The sequence below is a fragment of the Pipistrellus kuhlii genome, unplaced genomic scaffold (assembly GCF_014108245.1).
Source record: "Pipistrellus kuhlii isolate mPipKuh1 unplaced genomic scaffold, mPipKuh1.p scaffold_m20_p_18, whole genome shotgun sequence".
NCBI lineage: Eukaryota > Metazoa > Chordata > Mammalia > Chiroptera > Vespertilionidae > Pipistrellus > Pipistrellus kuhlii.
Window position 1 is genome coordinate 16,884,161 of NW_023425493.1, and position 17,512 is coordinate 16,901,672.

The 17,512-nt window shown below is 43.6% G+C and overlaps 2 protein-coding genes across 2 annotated transcripts; both read left to right on the plus strand.

The window, feature by feature from the left end:
* Nucleotides 1-994: 994 nt before the first annotated feature.
* LOC118721787 (transmembrane epididymal protein 1) lies at nucleotides 995-2,249 on the plus strand. Its single transcript, XM_036443102.2, has one exon. The coding sequence runs from the start codon at nucleotides 1,342-1,344 to the stop codon at nucleotides 2,245-2,247; it is 906 nt and encodes a 301-aa protein (XP_036298995.1). The 5' UTR covers nucleotides 995-1,341; the 3' UTR covers nucleotides 2,248-2,249.
* Nucleotides 2,250-10,646: 8,397 nt separating this feature from the next.
* On the plus strand, nucleotides 10,647-11,673 carry LOC118721788 (transmembrane epididymal protein 1). Its single transcript, XM_036443103.2, has one exon. It carries the CDS (start codon nucleotides 10,771-10,773, stop codon nucleotides 11,671-11,673), a length of 903 nt encoding a protein of 300 aa, XP_036298996.1. The 5' UTR covers nucleotides 10,647-10,770.
* Nucleotides 11,674-17,512: the final 5,839 nt, after the last annotated feature.

Here is a 17,512-nt window from a genome sequence, read left to right on the forward strand (position 1 = left end):
CCATTGTTTAACCAAAAGTGTTCTTGAGCATATACAGTCCAGAATGAATATTTCTAAAGCGTGTATAGGCCTTCTAGAAGAAGCAATTCAGAAACCTGTTCCTTTTACCTTGGAGCTCCTCTATCTTCAAGTGTGACTTTCAGATAAGCTATAATATTCTGTATAAAACAAGAGGAAAGGAAAGAGTACACTAGGGACACTCTTATGGAGGAGGCCAGAAAGTAATACTGTACATGTATATATATCACTTCCATTCATACTCCATTGGCTAGAACTCAGGTGTAGGGCTGCATCTATCTGTAGGCACGGTGGGAAATGTAGTTTATCAGCATACAAAAGAAGAAAAGGAAATGAGTACAGTGAACATGTAATCAATTTATACCACACTTGTGTAAGGAAAAGGAAGTTGAAGTTAAAATGGAATAAGGAAGGCAAGTCCCTTTGTAAAACTATCTTAAGCTCTCTCTCTCTTATAGCATTTTCACACTCAAATCCCCATTGTCCCACTGATAAGAAATGCCCTCATCCTGAAGGGTATGAATAGATGTGTTTTTTTTTCCTGACATAAATGGGTGTAGAAAAGGGAGATGACTGGGTAAGACTGAGGGCTCAGGCAGTGCTGTGACTTAGGTGTAAACCTCCTCCTCTCCACTGGGGGCACTATCAGCATATGGGTGTTGCCTCTCTACCCATGGTTCTGCTTTTCACCGTGAGGAGAGATGATTATGAAGACTGTGTGATGTCACCACGGTTCATGTTGAGTAATGAGTTTCCTCTCCCCTCAACACAATGATCAGGCCCAGAGAAACTCCTATTGCATGTACCTACTACAATAGATCCAGGACTATTTATGTGCTCAGAGCATGCATCTTGTTCTCTACCATACCCTCTAAAGAAAACCTCTTGCCTTAGGTACAGTCTTAACAGACGTGCAAATATTTGTGAGTAACCCAGACTTCATCTGGATAATCAGGCCACGTGGGAGAGAGGGACAGCTGCGACCAGAAACATCTCAAAGGCCCAAACTCAGAGCTCACGAGAACACACCTTCTCACAGGTGCATACCAGGAAATAATCATCTCCCTTCTTTGGCAAAAGTCAGTTAGTTCCCAGTGTACTAGAATGGAATGGAACAATGAGACCCACCTCAACAACAGTGTAGGCTTCTGTCCAGAACCTTCCATTCTGTCTGGGAAGAGTGGGCAGAGGGAGGTAATAAAAGTAGGTAGAAGTTAGCTCTTTATAGACAGCCCAACACTTGAAGGGGTCTTCAAAAGAGAGGAGGGCAGCGAGGTTCTGAGTTCTGCTCTTCACGCCTGAATCAGAAAGAGCTGTAATCTCATGGGAAAGTTCAATGGTCATGTGTACCCAGGGCTGTATCTGTTCTCATATGGGCTGTATCAGGCAGCAGTGGTCTTTAAGACCTCCATAGCCAATGACTCTCTTCTGTATCCTTCACGCCCTCCAAGAAATAAGAGAATATGGGCCAGGCTATGGGAAATATCCTACCAAGGTTTGTTGAAAATAGTGACTGGCTCTATCTTTATAATTTACGTCATCTTCTGTCTTGAAGATGGGCTGGTGCTGATGAGCAGGGAAGTGCCACCGAGATTTTTGTTCCCCAAAGAGTGGCAGCACCTCACCATGTTCATCCTCCTCACCCTCAATGGCTGTGTAGATGTCACGAGCAAGAACCTGCTGCCTCAGAGGTGTGTGCTCCTGGAAAAAGGTGCCCTGGTCCTGGTCTTCTGCGTGCTCCTGATACTGCTGGTGTCGCACGTTCAGGATTCCACAGGGGTGGAACTGCAGGTTCATTCCCTGCTCATCTTGGTGGTGTTCCTGCTGATGCTGGTGTTGATTGCTGAGCTGTGGGCTCCCAACGCGCTTTACCTCTCCATGACTGAGACCTTCCTGTTTCTGATGATGGGCTCCTGGCTGATGCAGGCTGGTTTTATTCTGTACAGACCCATCAGCGGCTATCCGTGGCAGGATGATGACATCAGTGACATCATGTTTGTCACCACCTTCTTCTGCTGGCATGTGATGGTCAATGCTCTGTGCCTGCTGGGAATCTACGGCATCTCTTCCTTTTGGCATCATTGTTACAGACCCAGGTCGAAGCTGATGGGATCTCAAGAAGCTCCATATGATACACACACTGAAGGACCCATCTACCAGTTGCTGCCAGAAGTGGAGCTGTCAGAGAAAGATGACCAGGCTCTTCTCCTCCCAGAGAGCTCACCCTGAGATAGGGCCCAGGATACCTGCACATGGCCCATCCCTTCTTCCTCCTTGTAGGTTCTCTCAGACATGAGCATTGTATCCTCTTTGGTCTCCAATGAATGTTATGGCCATGGAAAGCATTTGGTCTCCGCCTGCTGGTCCATCTCCTGTCCTTGAACCTCAAATCACTGAGGAGATGAGGAGAGAGGGGGCTGAGAAAGGGATGATGATGGGATTGATGTGGTGGGGGAAGAGGACCAGGGGAAGAGCTAAATGTGGGAGAAAAGCCATGAGAGTTCAAGAATGCAATCCACAATCAGGAAGGCAAGTCCCTCTGAACATTACAGAGTGGAGTCCAGCAGTCATGCTGGCACAGGCTGTTTCTCCAGATTTTTACTTGAGGAATAAGACTACTTTCTCATGAATCAAAATTGCAATCGTAGGTGCTTCTGTTTGCCAACTAAAGTGAAGTATATATGGTCTAATTCACTTCTCTCACCTGGTTGCAGTAATAAGAATATCATACATATATTTTTAAAATTTGGATAGGTCAGCATTGTTTCAAATTTTCCACATAAAGTAAGAATCAGTTCTTTCATATCACCGTTTTTCAAATCCCCATAAACCAAATTTCCATTACATGCTAGCACATTTCTTATTCTTGATTTCTAATCCAGCCAAAGCAAGACGTAGCTACAATACTTGTTTAACTACCACCAGTCCTACCAGGAATTTACTAGATCCTAATTTGCTCTATCCTATACTTGTGCCTTTGCCAAAGGACACTCCGTACAATTTGGAAAAAGCCATCACCAGTCACATATTAACTATGCAGTGTTACTTTATACCTGGCATTAAACCTTACCATTTTGCCACCAAGAATTATTTCTCCAGAAAAAAATTCTCGCATACTCTTTTGATCTGGAATTCTTCAGCACCTCATCTAAATATTCCTCGTTATGTTTTCCATGCTGAGGATACATTCTTTGTCCTGTTTCTCACATTGTCTCTCACAGGGAAGTTTTGCCTTACCCACTCAAGGCAGTCTCCTTAAGAGAAGAGATCTGTCATATCCTAGTCACCTCATTTGTTCAGCATGTTCCAGAGGAGTATAATGTTATCCTCTACACATGAGGATTAAATTGCTTTACCAATTTTAATAATACATTATAAATATTCTATAATTAAAGCTGTGGTATAGGAGCAAGCAAGTACCATTGGACTGTCAATCAACATGGAGTAATGTAATAGACACTCCGGACGCAGAAATATAGTGTGAGGATAAAATACATGGTAAGAAAGGAATCCTCAATTCATATGAGGAATAACTGACTTTCCTTTTTGGGAGGAAAACCCTTAGTTTCTACCTCAGCAACACACAAGGAAAGGATTATAGATGGATTGAAAAGTTAAAGATTAGCAATAGGACTATTAAATTATTTTAAAGGAAATACAGGAAGATGTTTTATAATAAAAGATATGACATTTTCCTGAGCAAGAAAAATATTCTAAAAAGATTATCCATTAAAAGCCACAAGAAAAAGAAAAAAAGAAAAGAAAAGGGATAGCCCTAGTCAGTTTGGCTCAGTGGATACTGCATTGGCCTACAGACTGAAGAGTCCCGGGTTCCATTTTGGTCGAGGGCACATGCCTGGGTTTTGGGCTTGGTCCTCAGTGGGGGGCATGCAGGAGGCAGCTGATTAGTAGTTCTCTCTCATCACTAATGTTTCTATCTCTCTCTCCCTCTCCCTTCTTCTCTGAAATCAGTAAGAATATATTAAAGAAAGTAAAAGGGACACTGGGAAGAATATTTTTTAACACATGTAACAGATTTTAAAAAAAATCAGTATCCAGAATATATGTATAGAGATATTCTAACACTGACAAACAAAATGCAATTTAATATAAAAATGGGCAGAAGATATTTGTCTATAGCTCAGAAAAAGAACAAATGACTAATAAATGAAAAAATTTGGGGATTTTGTTTTTTAGAAAAAGCAAAATTAAGTAAGGTAGGATCTATTTTTCACTTTCGGGTTGTCAAAAATTGTCATAAGTATTAAATAAATGATATTATCCATAGCTAGAGAATATGTAGGTAAAGAGAATTATCATACACTGTAGGTGGCAATGTAAAATTGGTCTATAATTTCTGGAAGTCAGTGTAGCAGGGTGTGCCATCATTTAGATGCATATATCCTTCCAGCAAACAATTCTACTTCTTGTTACCTGCAGTGGACTGGTATCTGTCACATGAGCCTAACTACATCATTAAAGCAGCCTTCTGACATTTTGATGAGTTTCCATATTACCAGGCTTGCCTTCCTGGTAGATTTTTGTTTTTAATCTCTGGCCTCCTTTGGAATTAGCTGGGGTGCAGGCATGTTACCGACTAGACACATCCACTTAGGATTTCAACCCAGAAAGTGAGAAGTGAAAAGAGAGAGAGAGAGAGAGAGCGCGAGCGAGCTCTGCCTGGGTTTTCCATTCTGTAGCAAGAATACTGGCAATGGTGTCAACCTCTGTTTTTCATCATCAAGTTGGTTTGCCTCATAGTTCTGGGGTCAGTGCCAGAAGCAGCAATCTAAGCACATTTTGACAGTGAAGTTCTGGGCATTGGTCCTTCATATTTAAAGTGGAATGTCTTTCTCTAGTCCCTAATGATTCTGTGAACTAACCCATTTATTTTAATACATTTCTTTCTCCTAAACTAGCCAGAATGGAGTCTTTTTGTCTGTAGCTGAGAACTCTAATACAGTACATATTCTAGAAATACTCATACGTCTACACAAAAAGCATGTATAAGGATGGTCTCTGAAGCATCTATATATATAAAAAGCTTATATGCAAAGTGTCCCCCCAGGAATTCGACCAGGAGATCTAGGAGTTCGACTGCTTGCTATGATGTGCACTGACCACCAGGGGGTGGTCCAGAATGAAGGAAGGTCTCTGCTGGCAGCCAGTAGTAGGCAGCCAGGGAAGGAAGTTCCCGATCGGCCCTGATCGCTGGCTAAGCCTAGGGACCCTACCTGTGCATGATTTTCGTGCACTGGGCCTCTAATTGTTCCCATAAAGAACTTCAAATAATAAATGTTTGCCAATAGAGGAATGGTTAAATAAATTATGGAGTACTCTGCAGAAGTTTTAAGGAACAGGGGAGATCTGTATGTCCTGTCATGAAAAGCTCTCCAAGATGAAGAAAAGCCCCATATAGGATCCAGGTTTTGGAGGTAGGTGTGTTCTTGTTAACTTCATAAGGTCTTAATTTTTCTCCTTACATCTGTCAAGAACGGTTAGGACCACAGGGCAACCAGGAGAGAGGGTTCAGTGAAGAGTGTGGTGACTTGTTTCACTTCACATACCCTACAGCAAACTCCATCTCCATCTGAATAATGATGCAACTGGATTTAACCTATACCCAACATGATCATATAATGTAGCATTCACACCTGGACACTTGAAGAGGAAAAGAGGCAAAATTAATTCCTGCACCTGGATGACATGTAAAAACCTAACTTCTGTCCCATGTTCCTTGGGGCCTAAAGGCAGTTACAGCTCCATCTGTTACTCAACTACCCCTTGCAGTCACCTTACACCCAACTCACATCTATGTAAGAAGTGCCCTTTTAAGTCCTCCTTGAACTATTCCAATTTGGGTTGTTATGCAGCAATAAAAAAATAATGCAGGTCGTATTAGTTTTGGGTGAAGGTTTATCCAGCACAGGTTAGGGATGAGAAACACCACAGTTCATTAAGATGTGTGGCTCTGCCCGGCTGACATGACTCAGTGGTTGACCTCTGAACCAGAAGGTCACAGTTTGATTCTTGGTCAGGGCACATTCCCAGGTAGCCAGCTCAATCCCCAGCTTGGAGGAGAAGGCATGTAGGAGGCAGCTGATCAATGATTCTCTCTCATCATTGATGTCCCTGGAAGATTGTATCCAAAATGAAGCTGAGATCCTAATGAAAATGAGGAGCTTCAGGCCCATCGAGTTCTTACGCTGTGTGTCTATAATCATAATGTGGAATTTAGTTTCTTTGGCCCCAAAACAGTGGCTTGGTCAGAGTACATGAGAATTCTAGGTTTTTGAGATACTGAAGGTAAAGGAGGAAGTTGGATGGGAACAACAAACATGACCCTTTGGATGCCTCTTACATCAAAATTTAGGAATTCAATTTACTGAGCTTTCAGTGAACCTTCTGGAGGCTTGGTAGAAAACGTATATTAATTACCTAATTTAAAACCTGGTAAACCCTTAACTCCTATTGGCTTAACACAACAGAGGGGCATTTCTGCCACTCTCGTAAAGCCAAATGCCAGCATGAACAAACGTGCTGTCTCTGACCTTGTGCCGATTTTCACGGTTCTGCTGGAGGCCCCAGCCTCTGGCTTTCTCTCTTCCTCTGATGTATTTCTGTCTTGCAGCAAGGTGAGTTGCAATCCTTTTCTGATGATGATGATGATGACGACGACGACGACGACGACGACGACGACGACAAAGGCCTTCCTAAACAGAAAGGAAATAAATTAAAAGGTGCGACAGCACCACACTAACATCCTCCAGCTGTTGAAAAGCTTCTACTGTGGCTTCCCTGGATGCCATTTCTGACCAAACTTCTACGTCCTCCCTTACCTGTTCTTTTCGCTAAAACTGAAATTCACTGAACATGTCATTCTCTCCTAAATCGGCACGATCCGATATAGCAGTCCTAACCATACACAGCTATGGAGCACTTGTAATTTGGCTTGTCTGAATTGAGATGTGCTACAAGTATAAAATATATGCCGGAGTTTAAAGGCTTAGTATGAAATAGGAGCATAAAATACTTCATTTATAATTCTTATAATAACATGTTGAAATAACATTTTAGACATGTTGGGTTAAATATCTCATTAAAATTAATTCTACCTTTATAGGCTTTTTTAATGTTGCTGTTAGAAATTTTTGAATTACATATGTGACACTTGATTTCTATAGGAGAGGTAATCTAGTTTTCTCATGTTTCTGGTGTGTGTGTGTGTGTGTATGAACTGTGTACCTTCAATTAAATTGTAAGCCCTTTGAGGATAAGAACTATGATATATTAACAATTATTGCTTGTCTCGTTTTTGATTCTTATAAGTATATTCCCAGTAGGACATGATCTCACTCATCTAGGGGAAATGGTGAATAACATAGACTGATGAACAAGAACAGACCCAGAGATAAGGAGCCATGGGTCAGACTGTTGGAGCTCAAAGGGAGGGTGGGGATAAAAGGGAGAGATCAACCAAAGGACTTATGTGTATATATATGAGCCTAACCAGTGGTCGAGGACAATAGGGGGGTGGGGGCCTGAATGGGGGGGATTGTAATGGGGGGTAGAGGACAAATATGTGATACTTTAATTAATAAAGAAATTTTTTAAAAAAAAGAACTGTGACATATTTTTATATGCCCTACTGCCCTCAAAATTCACAGATTTTAGTAAATTCACGTTTACTAAATTCCTGAGGCTCATTCTAGCATATCAAGCCAGACAAGTGGCAGTGGCTGTGCCTGGGGACCCTCGAGAATGGGGTGGGGGAGGCAGGTGTGAGGGGAGCCTCACCATGGAGCAACCAGGCCGTGAAGGACCTCCATGGTCAAGGTGAGTTTTCCTTCGGAAACAGCTTCCCAGGCACTCAATGCCCACAGACTCAGGACTGCCTGCCAGCTCTGCTAATCATTCACTCCCTTTGGCTTTCTTCTCCGCTACCTGTGGGCAGTGTCTGGTTTGGGGTGGGAGATTCTTATCTTCAAAGCCGAGAGATCAGAGTGTTCATGTTTCAAAGGACATGCAGCGTTGGTGTGTGGCCAAGGTGGGGGCCTGAGCATCCAGGATGGGCTACCTGTCCTCATCCATGCCACTTGCAACTGCTGGGTCATCCCTACTGGGTCAATGCTGCTGTTCTCTCTCCTTCTCTGGCCCCTGGCAACAAGCTCATGGCTGCCAGGAACAACTGGGGGGATGAGTGTGGAAGCTGGAGTAAGCTCTGCTGCCCCCGCCTCACTTGGACCCACAGCCTCAAAATACTGGAGGCAATTCAGAGTGACCAGATGCAGCCCCTCTTGGACATTCAGGCCACATGATCTCTAGCCCAGCACGGCTGATCCCTGGAGGAGCAATGGGCCCTATGCTTCTCCCAGAGCAAATCTAAGAACCAAAGAGAATCCCTGGGGTTCCCTCCTTCCTGACTCATAAAAACCTGTCACTTTGGCTCAATCACTGAGCTTTACAGGGTCCTCCAAGTATTTTGAAAATTCACCAAATCAGAAAAACAGCCAGAAAATAAATAAGTTCATGTCTGTGTAACAGTATTCATGCCCTTTTATTTTCACTTTAATAGTTCAACACTCAATTCTTTTTTTCAGATAAAGGGTATGAAATTCAGTAAGTCAAGGAATAACTGGATATAGAACCCAGATTTCTCACTTCCAGTCAATGCATTTTCCCACTTTCTCAGGCTGCTTTCATAAACTGTGTTTCTATACCTCAGTGGTGACAATGGTGACCTTCAGACTGTGGGGTTACAGATGACTTTTTAATGTTCTTCTTTTTGCTTAGATGTTTTATCTGTTTTTCCCCCCACAATGACTATACAATGAATAAAAACACCTAAATTTAAAATTTGAAATAAAGCAAATTCCTCCAGAAAGCAGAATTAAGCTTTGTTTTTCCTAATTGCCTTCACACTCGAATACCCAGCGCCACCAAATATTTGAATAGTAAGAATCAATATAAATTATTGCCATCCTTGAGGGCAGAGAGAAATTTAATTTTTCTGGAATTAAGTGGACTTGAAGAAGAGTAGGTATTTGCTATGTGACCTGGGTGTGAATTCTCCTCTTCTCCTCCAGGGGCGCGCTGTCAGCATGCAAGGAGCCAACTCTCTGCTCACAGTATTGCTTGTACTGCAAGGGCAGATGATTTTGCAGGAGACTATTGAGTGATAAACTTCCTCCCCCCTCAGTACTCCCAGAGAAATTCTACTCCCTGTACTTCCTGTAATACACCCAGAACCGTATGTGGGCCCAGTGTATGCCTCACATTCCCTCTACTTTATTCTCCACCATCCTCTGCCTTATACTCATCTGGCAGTTACCCAATACCAAGGACACTGTCTTCCAAGGTACATCAGACACTAATTATGGACAAATGAAGCTGATGGACTAATTCATATTAAAATAAAAGGGCGAACACCAGCTCATTGGAATCATTCTTCTCAATAGTATCTGTATTTTAAGGATTAGACCTTAAATCCCTTATACCAGTAGGGATGCATCATGGGAGCAGAATGATATGACATATTGATGTCTTTACAATAGTTATTACACTTTATCCATTTGTGGTGAAGAAGTCTTTGGAACTGTTGCCTCTCTGCTGTATGCTGGGCCTGAGGTCATTTCAGGTTAGTGTGGCAGCAGCCAGGAAGACGCATAGGACGTGAAGCTAGGGAAGAGCAGGGATAAACCAAACCCAATGAGGACAAAATGGAGCCTATGTCTGCCTCTCACCACCTCATACTTGAAGAAACTGGTGCCTTTCACACTAAGAGAAGCTCAGGGAGCAATAGACCTGGCTGTTGGCCATGCCAAGGAGATGAGCCAGCAGGTCAGTAACCAAATGCATGAGCTACAGTGATACCTGGCACCTACACCTTCAAAGTGTGCTTAGGTGCTGCCTGATCCCACCTTCAGATCCTCAGGTCAATTTCTCTGATAGCCAGCTCAACCTGGAACCATGTAGGAAAGGGAATTCTGGGAAACATGACTCAAGCTTAGGTTTATACACTACAAAACCACCACTCTCTCTAAAGTCATATCAAAGGTAGCTTTTTAGGTCCAGTAGAGCTGTTGACATGGGGGTAGGGATGGGACAAAGATGTGAAGAGGTAAGGGGAAGAGGTGAAGGGAACTTTCTTGGTCATTTTCAAGAATGTGTCTATAAAAGGACCGAAAAGCCAGGTAGACGGTAAGTATGTATTAAATGGATATATAACCAAATGTTTATAAATATATGTATCAAGAAAGGAAACCTTACAATTGGACCCAAGTTATGTCTGAGAGGTACTGAATGATATATTCAAGGGTTTGTGAGTACCCCGGTTACCTCTGGATAGCATGGCAACCCCTACCCCATCCCGTGGTCCTCTCTCCTCTGCTCTAAGTGCTGGGCAGCACAAGGGAAAGGAATCCAGGGGAGAAAGGGACAAGAGTGACCTGAAGGACCCCAAAGGCCATAGAGGGGAGCCCCTAAACACACATTCATCCACTTCCTTCTTTGGCAGAAGCCAGTTCCCAATGTACCAGAATGGAATGGAACAACGATGCTTTTACACCACCAAAGGTGTAGGTTTGATTCCAGAAACACTTCCTCTCTGTAGGGTGGCAGTGGGTGGGGTGAGATGATAAAAGTTGGTGGAAGGCAATTCTTTCCAAAGTCTAGACCTCGGAGTGGCCCCAGAAGGTGTGGACGTGCCCAAGTTTCGTTCGTCTCTCTTTCGTTAGGACGATCTGTAGTTCCATGGGAACCTTCATCGGCCACGTGTACCCGGGGCTGTTTCTATTTTTGTACGGACTGTATCAGGCAATTGTGGTCTCCAAAGCTGTGATAGTCAACAACTCTCTCCTGAATCCTTCATGTCCTCCAAGAAATAAGGGAAGGTGGGCCAGGCTGTGGGAAATATCCTACCAAGGCTTGTTGAAAATAGTGGCCGGCTCCATCCTGATAGCTTATGAGAACGGCTGTGTGAAAGGAGGGCTGGTACTGATGAACAGGGAGCTGCCACCGAGATTTCTGTTCCCCAAAGAGTGGCAGCACCTCACCATGTTCGTCCTCCTCGCCCTCAATGGCTGTGTAGATGTCACGAGCAAGAACCTGCTGCCTCAGAGGTGTGTGCTCCTGGAAAAAGGCGGCCTGGTCCTGGTCTTCTACGTGCTCCTGATGCTGCTGGTGTCGCACGTTCAGGATTCCACAGGGGTGGAACTGCAGGTTCACTCCCTACTCATCTTGGTGGTATTCCTGCTGATGCTGGTGTTCACTGCCGAGCTGTGGGCTCCCAACGCGCTTTACCTCTCCATGACTGAGACCTTCCTGTTTCTGATGATGGGCTCCTGGCTGATGCAGGCAGGCTTTATTCTGTACAGACCCATCAGCGGCTATCCGTGGCAGGATGATGACATCAGTGACATCATGTTTGTCACCACCTTCTTCTGCTGGCATGTGATGGTCAATGCTCTGTGCCTGCTGGGAATCTACGGCATCTCTTCCTTTTGGCATCACTGTTACAGACCCAGGTCGAAGCTGATGGGATCCAAAGAAGCTCCATATTATACACACACTGAAGGACCCGTCTACCAGTTGCTGCCAGAAGTGGAGCTGTCAGAGAAAGATGACCAGGCTCTTCTCCCAGAGAGCTCACCCTGAGATAGGGCCCAGGATACCTGCACATGGCCCATCCCTTCTTCCTCCTTGTAGGTTCTCTCAGACATGAGCATTGTATCCGCTTTGGTCTCCAATGAAGGTAATGGAGAGAGCATTTGGTCTCAGTCTGCTGGCATATCTCCTGAACTTTGAATTGCTGGATAATGGGAAGGGGCTGAGAAAGGGATGCTGAATAGATTGGTGAGGGGGAGGGGAAGAGGACCAAGTGAATAGATAAATGTGCAAGAAAAGCCATGGGATTAAAATGCAATGGAAGGGAAGCCTTTGAAGGGAAGAGAGGGGAGTCCAGCAGTCATTCCATCTACCAGCTACTTCTCTGGGTAGAAGTGATTGCCTTTTACCTTAGGGAATAATCATTTCTTACAATTCAACACTGCAATCGTTCACGTCTCCCCCTGATAAAGAATAGTGGGTATTTTTGTTTGCTCACCAAAATGGCTCTATCACATCAACAGAATTTTGCCTCCTCCCAAAGAAAGTTCTTTAAGGACCAGGTTAATTTCCAATTAGTAAATTGAGACTATTATTAATGCTTTAATACAGTAACATTTCAAATTTGTAAAGCCGAAATATTTATAGAACCCAAATGGTCAGTATTTTCCCAACTTCCTATTTTATCAGTCCTGTTCCAGACAAAGCGTACCTAATTCACCATTACCACTTAGCACATGTAATGTACTAGATCCTATTCATGAGCACTGGCAAAATTTCACTCCCTTCTATTTCACAGAAAGCCGTCCCATCATCACATTTTTATCATGTTATCTGGTACCCAGCGTAAGACCCACCTTCAACCTCCCACCATGGCGCACCTCCAAGGAGGCTTCTCCACTATGACTCCTTTGTTCTGGGCCTCTTAGACAGTCTCTAGACCCACCTTGTTCCCTGGCTCATAGAGCTGATACACTTTGCTTGCTCTGTTTCTGAAATCATTCCCCTTGGGGAGGCCTGTTCTTGTCATCTAAAGTGTAGACCAGCCCTGACTTGGTTTGGCTCAGTGGATAGAGCATTGGCCTGCGGACTCAAGGGTCCTGGGTTCCATTCATGTCAGGGGCATGTACCTTGGTTGCGGGCACACCCCCAGTAGGGGGTGTACAGGAGGCAGCTGTTTGATGTTTCTCTCTCATCAATGTTTCTAACTCTCTCTCCCTCTCCCTTTCTCTCTGTAAAAAATCAATAAAATACATTTTAAAATAAATAAAATAAAGTGTAGGCCAGATCAAGTTATAAACTTTCCTATGAGCCAACTATGTAGCATAGGAGATGCTGAAGAAAGGCTTGTTTGCTTTCAAAATCTCTGTCTTCACGTTTCTTCTAAAAGTGTTGTCAGACAGGTCGGAAGGTCAGTGAAACTCGGGAAGCCTAAAGCTTAAGTCATCCCCTTCGTCATCTGCCCACTCTCTTCCTCATTCTTGGGATAATAAAATCCACTCTTCTGTTCCTGAATTGTTTACTGTGCTAATTGTTTATATAATTCTCACAAGCATTTCTACAAGGAACCTCCAAACAATGATAAGACCCAACAGGTGGACTTGCCCAAGTCTTACAGCTAGCACGACAGGAATTCAAGTGCAGGTGTGTCTGACTCATGCCAGTGACTATGTCCTCAGGGTCACCTTGATTTTGCTAATGGCAATGGTGAAGGGGGTGATCCTCAAAATGAAATTGTTGAGAAAGAGAGAAAAGAGAAAAAAGAGCAAGCAGCAGTGCAAGCACTCTAGACTCCCCTAAAAGATGTTTCTCTTGTCACACTTTCTGTCCATCACACCCCCTGCCCAGATCCTTCCCCCCTGCAAAGGGAGAGAGAGAGAGAATATTAGAATATCTGGCTAACTCTCAACTTCTAGCTGGGTCTTAAATTTTTAGGCTCAGATCTATGTGAGGGCTGAGGATAAAACTTGTTTGTGACCAAGTTTCCTGATCCTTGCCATTCCCCCTTAACTGTTGGTTCTATACTTTTCTCAATGACCTTTTTTAAAGAGGACCTTCTCTCTCTTCACTTCTGGTACACATTGATGGGAGAAGGCGAAACACCACACTCGCTGCTTGCTGCCCATTTCTAGTCAGCTGGCTTAATTTTATAATCATAAACAAGCCTCTGGTAATCAACTGATACCCACAGGATAATACTTCTTCAATACCCAGTGTAATACATTTACCTATTATTCACTTATTATATTTGAGATGCAACAGAGAGGCCCTCCCCTTGAAAGCCAGTCAAGAAAACAACTTCCCACTCTTCAACTTGCAGGGAGACATGTCATGCGCACGAAATTCCACCAGAGGGCACTACGTTCACACCACTCCAGTTAAGCCTCTAGCTCTCCAACTTGGTAAACAAGTCTCCCATGATTTAAAAAGCAGGGGTGGCGGAGGGGAGAGATAAAGGAGATCAGGAAAAATACAGAGCCAGTCTAAGTATTGCCCAAGCATCCAGAAAACATACCACAGGGCTATTTGTTTTTCATGGAAATTTGGCATGTGCATGTTAAATACACAGGGATTCAAATCAACTAAAGGGATAGGGATGAGGAAGACCTTGGACCCAGCTGAGGATATCTTTGGGAAAAATACCAACTAAAAAAAGGGCACACTCTGATCCCAGTAATGTTTTGACTGCAATGCTAACTCACCTCACCTTTTTCATAAACTTCATCAATGCTCCCATCATTCTAGAGAACAGAGATAGATCCATCCATACATTGGGAATAAGGAGCCCATTTTATCGGTGAATATCCCAGACTTACAAAACAGTGAAACTGGGGGGCCAGTTATTGAATATGAAAGATGATCTCCAAAGATCCCTTTAAATGGAACCTTAAAACATTTTTGTTTCTGGTAATCTAGTTGTTCACAGAAAATATACTGAATGTCCACTACATGGAAGGCACTTAAACTTAGATTAGTCCCTGCACTTGGGTAGAGATTTCAGTGTTTTAAAGGTGGTAGTCCAGGAATGCACTGTCCACAGCCTGACACTACAGAAAGTGAAGGAGAGTAAGGCTCTCAAGGGAATTACATACTGGAAGCACACAGGCTGTGACATACTGCCCTAAGATGACATCAGCAAGCTACTGATTGAGGCCTCAGTGTCCTCACCTTTAAGACAGAATAATATGAACATCTAATTCCAGAATTGCACAGCTTTAATTTCCTCTTATTTTCCCATGTTGTTAGCGAAGAGAAACTTAATTCTTCCCAACTCTCCAAGCAGTTTCCTACTGGAAACAAGATTTGGGGCAGGGCTCAAAGTGACTCAAACCTTCAGCCATGACATGGAGTTTGAGAAATCAAGTTTTCACTGTATTCAAATTACTTCAAGGAGCCTTCAAAAGCAAGGCTAAAGAAACACAGCTGAGGTTTGAACTTGTCATTTTCTAACCGGAGCTTAAGAATATCAATTGACCTAGCTGGTGTTGTTCAGTGGTTAGAATGTCGGCCCAAGGACTGAAATGTTTGTGTCTGGTCCAAGCGCATTACCTTGGTTGCAGGCTCCATCCAACCTGGTCCTGTTGGGGCACGCGTAGGAGGCAACCAATTGATATGTCTCTCCTCTCTCCCCCTCTCTTCCACTCTCCCTACCAGTAAAAATCAATGGGGAAAGAAATATCCCAGGCTAAAAAATTAGCAAAACAAAAAAGAATATCAAACCATCAGAAAGGATATAAAGAACAATTTCTCTGTGTTCAGTGTTAGGTACTGAATTAAGGTAAAGCCTGGTCTTTCCTCCCTTAATTGTGTCATGAAATTTGAAAGCTTGGCCACCTGCAACTTCTTCCCTAAATGTGGTTTAAGAGTAATGACATGAACTTCCAAGACTGTTCCTTGCCTTCTTTTTGAATTTTGTTTTAAGATTATACAATGGTCTATTCTTTTGAAAAGAACTGGTATTGATTTGTTTGAAAACAAAAAGAATTGACAATTTGGGGTTGGGTTTCCAGGGAGTTGCTGAAGCCAGGCTCTCAGCTGTGAGCTGTTAGTCTGATTTAAGGGTTTTTGTCGAATGCCTATTGAAATCATTCAGGTTTGGGGAAACCTCCATTTCTCAAACTACATGTTATGGCTGACAATTGAGGTCTGTTTGAACCCTAACCCAAATCGTGTCTCTAAAGAGTGTAAGGCAGCCATGCAGGCCCTGGGAAGGCACCTCAAACTACCAGATTAAGGGCTTCCCACCTGCAGGGTGAGAATAAGTCCTTCAAAAGAGATAGAAATTGAAAAGTGAACTCACAGTAAACCCGCCCTAGACAAGGCCCTTATTTCAGGCAACAGAGCAACATGGAAGAAATGCTTTTAGTCCCTGGCCATCCTTTGATATGGAACAAAATCTTTACCTAGCCCTAGCTGGTTTGGCTCAGTGGATAGACCCTCGACCCAAGGAATGAAGGGTCTCAGGTTCAATTCCAGACAAGGGTATGTACCTCTGAGGCCCCAGGTGATTCCCAAGGCAACTAAATGATGAGTCTCTCTCACATTGATGTTTCTCTCCATCTTCCCTCCTCCCTTACACTCTCTAAAAAAATCAATGGAAAAATATCCTCCAGTAAGGATTAGCAAAAATAATAAAAAATTGCTCCACCCACCCCTGGGACATACAGACTCTACTTAAGAGACAAAAACCTGAATTTGAAGCACATGTAATAGCCCCCCCCACCCCCACGCCTGTCGGCTTTGATACTGAGTGTACCAAGAGGTAGGCGAGTTCACAGGCTCAAGCATTCTAATGCCCTTTTTACCGAGGGGGTGGGGAACGGGGTGGGTGGCCATTTGGGGAAGAAGGGGAAGGAGATCAAAGGGCAGCAGACGCAGCAAAGCCAGACTAGATGAAACAGGCTGTTCTACTTTTAACTTCTGCAAAAGTACAGTCTGGGTTCCTAGGGGTGAACCAGTTAGTAACAGGACTTTTTCTTCTCTCGGACCCTTTTGAGATTCCCAGATCAGCCCTTGGACTCCCATGAGCCCTATTTCAGATGGTTTAAGCAAGTATGGGGTGGGCCGAGGAGGACAAGGCCCCTTGCTCCCTCTTGAAATACCCAGCAGTCATGGACTCTGTGGCCAGCCCTGATAAAGCATGTCCCTGGTCACATGAATGGCTCAAAGCACATCCATTTCCATTCTTGGAAAAGCAGCTCCAGCCACATGTTCTCTGGGTGCTGCTGTCCTATCTGTGTGGTCAGCAAACGCCACTTATTGAACACTCACCCTGGATACTATTGGGAGTTACAAGATGAATAAGCTACTCAGGATGTTCAGATACCTAGCAAGCATTCATAGGACAAAATATGATACCATAAGCTAAAAAAAATAAAACTGCACTTGCTACTATTCCACTTTCTATTATGTTTGCCATTCCCACTTCAAGTGCTGGATGGAGGTGGTGAGTAGAATAGAACATCTTGTTTATAAAAGGAACTTTTCACTTCCTCCATGCCAACCTCCTCAACCAACTTCAACTCAAGACTTCACAGAGAGAAATGGAATGGAGACAGCTCACTGCCACCAGGTCTAAGCCCCACTCTCAGAAAACTAACAGTGGAGCGTAAGAGAGTTAGAAAAGCTGTACCTAATGGGTTGTTATGGGGGAAGACATAATCCAATCTCTCCAGATTACATTTTACCCTATAATAATCATAAGCACTACGTTGCAGATACTATGCTAATTTCCAAATGCCGTCACAAGTAATCCCTACAATATTTTGTAGGCAAGGAAACTGAGCCTTCATGTGATTAACTAGCTAAGCCAACACAAAGCTGGTAAGAGGTAAAGCCCAGACTTGAACCTCGGTGTGTCTGACCTGAAGCCCCGGCTTTCAACAACCAC